Here is an 11,480-nt window from a genome sequence, read left to right on the forward strand (position 1 = left end):
CCCGCGCCGGAGCCGCCACCATGGACAGATGCCCACCCGGACCCTCCCCTATGGGTTTAGGTGTGAGGCCGAGAGTCCGCACCTTGGGGGGGGGGGGGTTCTGTCATGCCCTGATCTTAGTATTTTGTGTTTTCTTTATTGTTTTGGTCAGGCCAGGGTGTGACATGGGTTATTTTATGTGGTGTGTTTTGTGTTGGGGTTTTTGTAGGTTATGGGATTGTGGTATTGTAGAGTTGTCTAGGTAAGTCTATGGTTGCCTAGAGTGGTTCTCAATCAGAGGCAGGTGTTTATCGTTGTCTCTGATTGGGAACCATATTTAGGCAGCCATATTCTTTGAGTGTTTCGTGGGTGACTGTTCCTGTCTCTGTGTTTGTTTGCACCAGATAGGGCTGTTTCGGGTTTTCACGTTACGTTTATTGTTTTTTGTATTGTTCGTCATTATCTTTATTAAAGATGTATGAAGAAAACCACGCTGCATTTTGGTCCTCCTCTCCTTCATCGGAAGAACCTTAACACCTGCGACCTGGCCAAGATAAAGCAAAGTAGTTTGACACGTACAACAACACAGAGTTACACATGGAAATAACAAACATACAATCAATAATACAGTAGAAAATTACATATACAGCATGTGCAAATGAGGTAGGATAAGAGAGGTAAGGCAATAAATAGGCCATGGTGGCGAAGTAATTACAATATAGCAATTAAACACTGGAATGGTAGAATGTGCAGAAGATGCATGTGCAAGTATAGATACTGGGGTGCAAAGGAGCAAGATAAATAAATAAATACATTATGGGGATGAGGTAGATTGGATGGGCTAATTTACAGGTGAGCTATGTACAGGTGCAGAGATCTGTCAGCTGCTCTGACAGCTGGTGCTTTGAGCTAGTGAGGGAGGTAAGAGCTTTAGTGATTTTTGCAGTTCGTTCCAGTCATTGACAGCAGAGAACTAACAGTGTGACAATATTTTAGTTTTACTCATCATTCCGTTTCTCTATTTATCAGCTCAATGTGGTGATGAGATAAAGGAGTGTAAATTACCCCATGTGTTCTTTGCAAGTTTAGTGCTCTCTGCTTACTAAGCAAGTCACATGCATGCCTCAGCTCTGTCTACAGCAAAGCCAACCACTGCAATAGATCTGCAACCTTAACAGAAAAGGGTGCTGCTGCTTACATAAAGAAAGCAAGAGTGGAGAAAAGGGCTAGATTTGAAAGAGAGACGGACAGATATAATGGGCTGTGAGATATACCAGAAGGGATGCCGATCAATGCAAGACCTTTTCTTATGATTGATGATTCTTATAAATGATGATTTGAGAAATGAAGGTTGAAATCAACATATGAATCCTATCAAAACATCTCATGCATTCTTATGGCATTTCAGAAGTCTGTGTTGTGTTGAATAGAGAGAGAATAAAGGGGAGAAGGGCACTTTTCCCCCCTGGAATACAGTGCCTTTCAAAATTATTAACTCCCCATGACTTTTCCACATTTTGTTGTGTTACAAAGTGGGATTAAAATGGAATAAATTGTCATTTTTTGTCAACAATCTACACAAAATACTCTGTAATGTGAAAATCGATTAATAGAAAAATAATAATATTAATAGAAAAATGTATAGAAAAATAGAATACTAATATAGTTTGATTAGATAAGTATTCAACCGCCTGAGTCAATACATGTTAAAATCACCTTTGGCAGTGATTACAGCAATCCTTGATTGTACGATAGTTGCCCATTTGTTCTTTTTGAAATTATTCAAGCTCTGTCAAGTTACTTGTTCATCATTGCTAGACAGCCATTTTCAGGTCTTGCCAGAGTCAATAGATGTTAAAATCACCTTTGGCAGTGATTACAGCAATCCTTGATTGTACGATAGTTGCCCATTTGTTATTTTTTAAATTATTCAAGCTCTGTCAAGTTACTTGTTCATCATTGCTAGACAGCCATTTTCAGGTCTTGCCATAGATTTTCAAGACGATTTTAAGTCAAACCTGTGACAAGCATACCCATAACATGATGCAGCCAATTTCCAAATAAATGTATTAAAAATCCTACAAATCCTGTGATTTTCTGGATTTTTTTCCCTCGTTTTGTCTGTCATAGTTGAAGTGTACTTATGATGAAAATTACAGACCTCTCTCATCTTTTTGGGGAGAACTGTGGGAGAACTTGCACAATTGCTGACTAAATACTTTTTTGCCCCACTGTATGTGTGTGAGGTATATACTTTTGTTGCAAAGTAGATTTGTTTAAGACTACCAAGAATCACTCTGTGTGTCCCTGATTTAGCCCACTGCAGTAAAACTGTGAATCAATTTAAAATGCAAGCTGTAACACAACAAAATGTGGAAAAAGTCAAGGAGTGGGAATACTTTCTGTAGGCACTGTACATGTCACCAGATTGACAAAGGCTTTGTGATTTACAGCAGATGCTCTCATCCAGAGCAATTAGGGTTACTGTAAGTGCCTTGTTCAAAGGCACACCAACAGATTTTTTCACCTATTCTGTTCTTAACTGCTAGGTTACCTGCAGCCCCAATGCTATACACTTTCCATTGATTTACAATATGAACATTGAATTGCAAAGCCCCTGCAACCCAGAAATAAACTGATCTTCTTTATGACGTTGGTTCTCACCTCACACTCTTCTGTCTCTTCCAGGGGTTCTTTGTATCCATCATCTACTGCTACTGCAATGGAGAGGTGAGTGCGGATGATTTTACACTCTGTATAAGTTGTGTAACTTCAACATAAGACATCTCTAGGTTGAGAACATCCCTAGAGCGGCTCCTTAGATCTCTGTTCTTTCGACATATGAGAAACAAGGGCTAAGATTCCCCCCAACCCTTTTCCTCTCTATTTCTTCCCATCCTCCTCCCCAACCACCCCACCTACACCCTCTTTCTCCCCCTCACCCTCTCCTCATCTCCCCCAAAGGTCCAGGCAGAGATCAAAAAGACGTGGACTCGTTGGAACCTGGCGTTTGACTGGAAAGGTCCGGTGGTGTGTGGCAGGTACCGCTACGGCTCGGTGCTCACAGTGCTCAACAACAGCACCATCAGCCAGTCCCAGCTGGCCGGGATTGGCCCTGCCACCCGATCCACCACCCTCTTCTCCAGCCGGGTCTACCGGAGCAACGGACCCCCTACACTCAGCACCCATGCCACCCTGCCTGGCTACGTCATTAGTAACTCAGACCCAGACAGCCTCCACCCCTCCATCCCTGAGGAACCAGAGGAGGACAGTGCCAAGCAGGTGGATGACATCTCTCTGAAGGAGACACTGCCTGTACTCAACAGTAGCATGACCGCAGATGATGATGAGGAGACGCTGTAGACAAGGGGAGATATGGGAGGATTTCCTGAATCTTTATAATATATATCTTGGCTGGGAAAAACACCAGGCCTTTGGGATAGGGACCAAAGACTCCTGGCCCTAGGCTTGGAACCACATGTACATTCATAGAGATACAAATGTAGTAGTGCTGTGCAGGTTGACTCATAACCCGCAGCCCCCACGGTTATATCCGCAAGGCGGGTGGGTTTAGGGTCCTTAATTATTGTGTGGATGAAGGGCGGGTAGGTTGCGGGCGGGTTGAATAAAGAGAAAACAATACCTTGAAAAATCCATAAATGTATCATTCTTGTGCAATTTATATCTATAGGCTACATTGAGGGTTTTCTTTCATTATTTTAGGCAATCTGGAATTAGTGCGTAAACCTAAGCTGTAGGTGTGCCACATAACTTACATACCAATCGCCAAAAACCTTTGGAAACGGGCAGAGAAAGTTAACTCGATCCACTGAGGCAAAAAGGACAATGTCAGAGTTTTTTAATTCAATAAGAGAAAAGCTGCACAGGGGAGAGTTAAAAATAAAGAGAAGGTAGGGCCAGAAAAGTCATGTTTGGAAAGATTTGGTGAAGTGGTAAAAGAGGATGATAACAGTGTTGTGTGATGATTGTGAGCCGCTATACAAATTCAACAGTCACAAGATGGGGACTTCAAATAGCCCTATGACACATCAATGGAATGGTAGCCTACTGTTCAGATGGGTTAAATGGAAAAGGAAATCTGGACACTGACTGTAGGTCTATAACCTCTCACATAGCCTTAATATTAACTCCTGCAGAATTAAGCATTTTTTGCAGTAAAATGATACAGCAACTGTTTGAATCAGGAACAGGATACATACAGTGGATCTATATGCAGGCTACAGACTCAAACACACAGAAACACTCCACAGTTGAGGGGTAAGACAACAAACAATAAAACACATGTCTCATCTTTGTACAAAATCATGGACTGACCTTTTTGTAGCCAATGCATGACATTTTCAAGCAAAAAATACAAATGTTTATTGCTTTATCCATGTGATTTTGGGTCAAGGATCCATGTTTTCTGCCAAACACTCCCCAGTTGTTGACAATCAGACATTCCATCCTTTGGGGGAAGTGAGGGCTAAAGTCAGTACTAAGGGCTAGAGGAACTGACTGCATCATGTGTCCGTTTCTGCAAAGCATGATTTTTTTCAAATCCAAAATTACATTTGACTGACTAACAGATGTCTGGATGCCAACAGTATTTTGTTTTCCCCCTTGTCAAGCTGAGTTCTATCCAGTCTAGAAAAATACCTTTAAAAAAAGCACATTTCTCTCAGAGTCTGGCTTGTTGTTGGCTTAAGTGATTACAGTCATGTCTCAGTGATATTTGTTGTTCTCTTCTCTGTTAACTTGTGATAAATGTTATTTCACTGCTCCCTGTTCTCGATTCTTTCTGTCTTTTAAAGTTTCTTACATTACTGTCACTCACATTTACATTACATTTAAGTCATTTAGCAGACGCTCTTATCCAGAGCGACTTACAAACACCTTATGACATCCAGTGGAACAGCCACTTTACAATAGTGCATCTAAGTCTTTTAAGGGGGGGGGGGGGTGAGAAGGATTACTTTATCCTATCCTAGGTATTCCTTAAAGAATACTCGTACAGAGAGATTGGTAAATTTACTGTGTATTGTAGACGGCTCTTTTTTCCCCCCTCAGGTCTGTATTGTGTATTTACTTTATCGTTCTTACAGACGAGGGTCTCATCAAATCAAACCTCTATTACTGTGTTTGTACAGACAAGGCTATTCTATTCTATTTCCTGGAAGTCATTTTAGTCGAGCCAAGGTTGATTCCTATATGCATCAATATAGATATGGTTCTCAATTGTACAGTTCCTAAACAAGCCAAAATGGTTTAATCATGTTAGTAAGTGTATATGTGTATGAGCACGTCCATTCAGGGGTGTCAAACTCATTTTCACACATTCGGTCTCCAATGAGGTCCAGAGGGCTGCACTGATATTTTTTGTATATTTTTATATATTTCTAATTTTAAAGTATTTTGAGTTGGTTTATTTTTTATATATTTTTTTACTCAAACCACCCAAGGGCCAAATTGAACCCCCTGCTTTAAGCAAACCAAAAGCTATTCTATATTAGTTCCTGTAAAAATATGGCCCTCAATTTAACAGGGTGCCAAGAGAAGCCCAATGGATCAATAATGGTAGTTCGTTTATGGGCACTTACAGGTAAAGTCCTGTTGAGGCCATATCGCCTGACTGTAAAAAAATAGAAAATAACAGGGACTTAGTAAATGAAAAACAAAAGTGTGTTCAACAAGGACAAACTGGAGTGAGCAGATTTCAATGACGTTTTCACAAAGTGTTTAAGTCAACACTGACGATAGGTATGCCACGTCCACAAAAGTCACATTTTGAACATATGCAGCAAAATATTCCACAAATCCTGAAAAATAGGCTATGATTAGGGTGGTTCACCATGCGCAATTACAGTGGTTGGCGCCACTGGCCCTCCAACTGTGAGTGTAATTGAACCAGCACCTCTAAAATCATGGGGAGTTGTGGTGAAATGAACAATAGTAATGTCCCAGCCAAAACGGTGTGACTAGAGGAACAATGGATGGAATCAATGTTTTCTATAACAGTAGAAGAAGTTTAGCTTGGAACCGATTGCATGGAATTGATCCAAAGGCTAAGCTAAAAAGCCAAACAGCCTTGGCTTTTGGAAAATTACATCTCTCTATGGTCTAACCAATAGACTACATTCATGTCTAAAATGGGAACCGTGATGTCGTATCTTTGGCTATGCTTGATTAAGTGATATGACATGCTATTCTATAAAATAATTTCTCTGTAATTAATATCACCTGATTAAGCTAATCAGGTAAATGTAATTAACTAGAAAGTCGGGGCACCACGAAAGAATGTTTATAGAGCTGTTATCTTCCGAATAAACTCTTAAAGACCCAGTAATCTTTTACATCAGTAGCAGTCAATATTTAATCCTCACCTTATTCAGTCTCATCTGAAAGTTGTATATTCTTGGTAATATTCACGAACCCTGGCTAACAAGTTGAATCAGCAATACAAAATTTGGTTTAATTATTTATTTACTAAATACCTAAATAATCACACAGAATTACATCTACACGGAATGGATCATACATTAATTACAAATGATGTCATAAAGGAAAACGTTCCTGGCGGACGGAACAGATATGACGGCTGGTTACACAAAGAAAGGGGTTTGGGATTTGAATGAAAGAGCTGGAAGACTGAGGAACAAAAAGATTTTGTGTCTCCATCGGGCCGTAGGCAGCTATGCTATCTTAAATACAGTATCTTATGCATTCTAAATAACCGCCCATTTGAAAAAGGAAAATGCAATAATTGTTTACTCTGAGCTTCAGTAGATTCGTTGTAGATAGAATGCCGGGTTGTCCAGCATGGATCTCTTGTCCTCATCATCTTCACGTTGAAATTCGATGCTAATTTCGTTAGGTTCTTGTCGTTCAACCAGAGCTCACGCTGAGGTTAGCTTAGTTCTGTTGGTGATCTTGTCCTTTTAACGTGGGGACCGCCGTCCTCTCGTACTTGGAACAGAAAGTAGAATTTTTGTCAACCGGTATATATAGTGGTGAAAGAAGGGCGTCTTTCATAGTTTACAACCAATGTCTGTTCACTTAGGCGGGGCCTCTGAGTGAGCAGAGTTTCTCTATGACAAACCGTTCTCTCATTTAAGAAGCTAAAATTACATTTCATATTTTCACAAATAGTTTCATATTTAAACATTTAAACTGCACAACAATTCCATGTGAATCTGATAACTAGAATGTGTCGACTTTCCAAGATACAGTTTATGTCATTCTGTAGTAGTAAGTAGTAATGTCTCAGGCAACAACTGATCTGAGATCATATTCATTAAGTACCAATGCATATTTTCAACTGGTTGGATTACCAAAATATGGTTCCGTTTCCCACCTTTTGATGTTACCAGACTCTCTATGTTACAAAGGCTTTACAAGAGTCAGTTCTATAAAGTAGAGAAAGAGAAAAGGGGAAAGGTATTTATGAGGGTCATAAACCTCCCCCAACAGGCCAACGTCATGACATGGAATATGTCTGGTTAGGGGGCACAAGCAGAACCAGGCCTTTTTACCAAAGTTCTCTTTTGTTCAAAAACGTATCTGTTTCTTCAAGCATTATGGCAAAAGCCTTCATCGGTAGGGGCAGAGATAAAAAGCTATATATACGTGTAAAAAAATGAGAGAAAATATGTTTTCACAACATCAAAGAGAAATGCAAATGCCATCAAATTCTGCTTGTCATCATTGGCAAGCAGCACCCGCATCAACACAGCACACATGCAAGGTTCACCTCTCTCGATGTCAAGTCTGTTTTGATGGGTTCTGTGCCAATTGCTCTCCCTGGAAAGTGGGGGCTGAGGTACCGACCTCCCATTATTGCATTGACAAGAGATGAAAGAGAGAGAAAGAAAAAGAGGAAGGGATCTACTCTTTGGCAGCAAGGAGCACAGCTCTCTCTTGTGTCAATTATGAGCTTAATTGGTTACCTGTTTGCTCCGGTATACTGCTGTGTATGAAACACTCATGCCACAAAGAAGTCACTTGGAGACAAGTGGAGCGCCCAGGACTAGGTCACTGACATTCCTATAATTCCTGTACTCTCTTCACCGCAGTGACCCATTAGTAGGGAAAGTGTATGAGGTCTGAAGCTTGTTATAGCGACTCTATGACAAACAACTTTCAGCAGTCAACAATTGTTATGCTCTTTTAAACACCCTCATTAGCACAGGGAAGATACGAATGATCTCTGGCCCCCTCCCGTGCTCTCGAAGGAGTTGGATCGCTGCCCTAAAATGAATACCTCAAGGAACTTTGCAATAACAAGAATGTTTCCTTTTGTGACAATTTTATTTTGCTATGGGAACAACCAACGCTTTTTAAAGAGACGCGATTCACCCTAACCGCAGGGATTCCAGGAATATTTCCAGCAACATTGCAAACTGTTTTAGAGACGGATGGTCCGGGTCTGTTAGCGCTCCAGTCCTCCCTATTATAATTAGTAACAGAGGACATGGAAAGCATGTTATGTCCCGTACAAGTGTGGATAATGTAAGTACCCTCATTTATGTTCTTCTAACTCCCCTGAATACCTCTGCCAATCCGGCAGCTAGTGATGAACTCAACAAGTGCTATTAGTTCTATTGTGAATTGAACAAAAACGGTGACCCCCTTGGTTTTCAAATCATATCTTGGGCTGAGGGGAGGACGGCTCATAATAATGGCTGGAAAGGAGCGAATGGAATGGCATCAAACATGGAAACCATGTGTTTTATGTATCTGATACCATTCCACCAATTACGCTCCAGACATTACCACAAGCCCGTCCTCCCCAATTAAGGTGCCACCAACCTCCTGTGCTCAAGAGTTGTATCATGGATAAGGACATTGAAATTGCTGATTACAACATCTTCTGGTGCGATAGACTGAAGGGGGAAGGGTGGCTATACAGTATACAATATGTGACCAAATGTATGTGGACACCTGCTTGTCGAACATCTCATTCCAAAATCATGGGGATTAATATGGAGTTCGTCACCCCTATGCTGCTATAACAGCCTCCACACTTTGGGGAAGGCTTTCCACTAGATGTTGGAACATTGCTGCTGGACTTGCTACCATTCAGCCACAAGAGCATTAGTGAGGTTGGGCACTGATGTTAGGCGATTAGGCCTTGCTGACACTCGGCATTCCAATTCATCGCAAAGGTGTTCGATGGGGTTGAGGTCAGGGCTCTGTGCATGCCAGTCAAGTTCTTCCACACCGATCTCAACAAACCTTTTCTGTATGGACCTCGCTTTGTGCACAGAGGTCCAATGGCGGTGAGCTTTACGCCACTCCAACCAACGCTTGGCATTGCACATGGTGATCTTAGGCTTGTGTGTGGCTGCTTGGCCATGGAAAAACATTTCATGAGGCTCTAGACGAACAGTTATTGTGCTGACGTTGCTTCAAGAGACAATTTTTACACACTACGTGCTTCAGCAATCGGCGGTCCCATTCTGTGAGCTTGTGTGGTCTAACATTTTGCGGCTGAACCATTGTTGCTCCCAGACGTTTTCCATGCTCAAAAACAGCACTTACAGTTGACCTGGGCAGCTCTAGCATGGCAGAAATTTTATGAAGTGGCTTGTTGGAAAGGTGACATCCTATGACGGTGCCATGTTGAAAGTCACTGAGCTCTTCAGGAAGGACATTCTACTGTCAATGTTTGTCTATGGAGATTGCATGGCTATGTGCTCGATTTTATACACCTGTCAGCGACGGTTGTGGCTGAAATAGCCGAATCCACTAATTTGAAGGGGTGTCCACATACTTTTGTAAATATATTGTACTTTACATGCTGATATTGTCTTTTGTATTACGGCATGTACCTGATAGGCCTATCTGCCTTGTATGGTTATGATGGTAATCACAATACCAGTGTTATCACAAGTTATGTCACCTGTTATGACATACGACATGGTTATGATCGTGTCATAATGTGTTATAACGCTGGACGTCAAGTAAAGTGTTACCATATTTTAGCTACTGTAAGCCTAAGCCGCCTGTAGCTTGTGTAGACAACTTAATTCCCCACAGAGGAACATTTTATGAAAGTCAGAGCCAGGGAAAAAACAACAACAAAACATATGATTAAACTTTAAAAGCTTGGTCATGCTTCCTTTAATAGTAGTTATTATAGTCACAGGAGGAGACTCAGCGTGAAGATTCAACGTGTTGTATTAGAATTTCACCATACAACGGGTAAATTGGTGGCAGCTTTTAAAGGGCTTTTAGCGACATTTACTGCCTGATATTCTCAGTCATTAAACTATGTCTGTGTCTTAAATAGCACCCTTTTCAATACATAGTGCACTACTTTTCACCAGAGCCTTGTCAAAAGTAGTGCACTATAGAGGGAATAGGGTGTCATTTGGGACGTGCAGCCTCTGCCTCCGCGCCGTTTTGCTTTTACCTCTTTAATGTGCAGAGGGGGGCATGCTGAGTGTCTTGCAGGTGGCCCAGAGTCACAAAGGGTTACATCCACTGACAGGATAGGGGGAACTCAGGGTGTCACCAACACTATCTGGCTTCCAGTCGTTGAAAGGGTTGACTTTTACGTTGCTCACTAGGATTGCATAATCAAGCGGAGCCGAGCACGTTGACTTGACCCGTTAGCTGAGGTTCAACAACCCTGGAGTGAATTTGTATTCCATCCTAAAGGTATCAAAGGTCAATCAGGAGAGATGTGGATTGATATCATTTATCCTTAAATCATATCTAATACCTTTTAAGACTTTTTCTGCTAGATGTTTTCTTAAACCCCTTTTCCATCTGTTTGACCAGAAACAAAAGCCTGCTTATTCCAAATGTTTAGGGTGGAAAATGGTTGAAAATGTCTATACTGTATGCCTTCATTTCTCTAGAAAATATAAACTTTTACCTTTCATTTGACAAGAAATCTGATGTGCTCCTATGAACTTCACATGTTAGTGCTCATGGGTCCTTTTACATGGAAATGCTCCAATACAATTCACAAAAATTGTGATAAATGCATTTAAAATACCACTTTCTGTTCTGTGAAACTAGTGTAGTGTAGAAATTCCATACAATTACTATATATTTTTTCTCCTTAAACAATGGACATGAGGACAAAATACACTCCCCTGCATATTTATTTGGACAGTGAAGGTAAAACTTTTAATTTGTCTGAATACTCAAACATTTTGAATTTGAGATCAAAAGTTTTATATGAGGCGACAGTACAGAATGTCACCTTTTTGGAAGGTATTTTCATATTGTAATGTTTAGAAATGAAAGCACTTCACAAGTATTTAGTTCCCCCATTTGAAAGTATCATAAGTATTTTTTACAAATTCACTTATAGTGTGTTAAATGTAGTCACATTCACTATTTGGTCCTATATTCCAAACACGCAATGGCAACATCAACTTTGTGACTCTACAAACTTGTTAGATTCATTTGCAGTTTGTTTTGGCTGTGTTTCAGATAACCATTAATGAATCGTGAATGATGATGAGTGAAAAGTTATAATCATAAAT

The 11,480-nt window shown here is 40.7% G+C and overlaps 1 protein-coding gene across 1 annotated transcript in view; it reads left to right on the top strand.

Moving 5' to 3' along the window:
- The window catches only part of pth2ra (parathyroid hormone 2 receptor a), a 98,725-nt gene extending 93,965 nt beyond the window's left edge, over window positions 1-4,760 (top strand). The window contains exons 12-13 of the mRNA XM_029644094.2: window positions 2,668-2,709; window positions 2,944-4,760. Of these exons, the coding sequence (XP_029499954.1) occupies window positions 2,668-2,709; window positions 2,944-3,342 (441 nt within the window). The 3' untranslated portion in view covers window positions 3,343-4,760. The remainder of the gene's footprint in view (window positions 1-2,667; window positions 2,710-2,943) is intronic.
- Window positions 4,761-11,480: the final 6,720 nt, after the last annotated feature.

Source organism: Oncorhynchus nerka, linkage group LG3, assembly GCF_034236695.1.
Source record: "Oncorhynchus nerka isolate Pitt River linkage group LG3, Oner_Uvic_2.0, whole genome shotgun sequence".
Lineage (NCBI taxonomy): Eukaryota > Metazoa > Chordata > Actinopteri > Salmoniformes > Salmonidae > Oncorhynchus > Oncorhynchus nerka.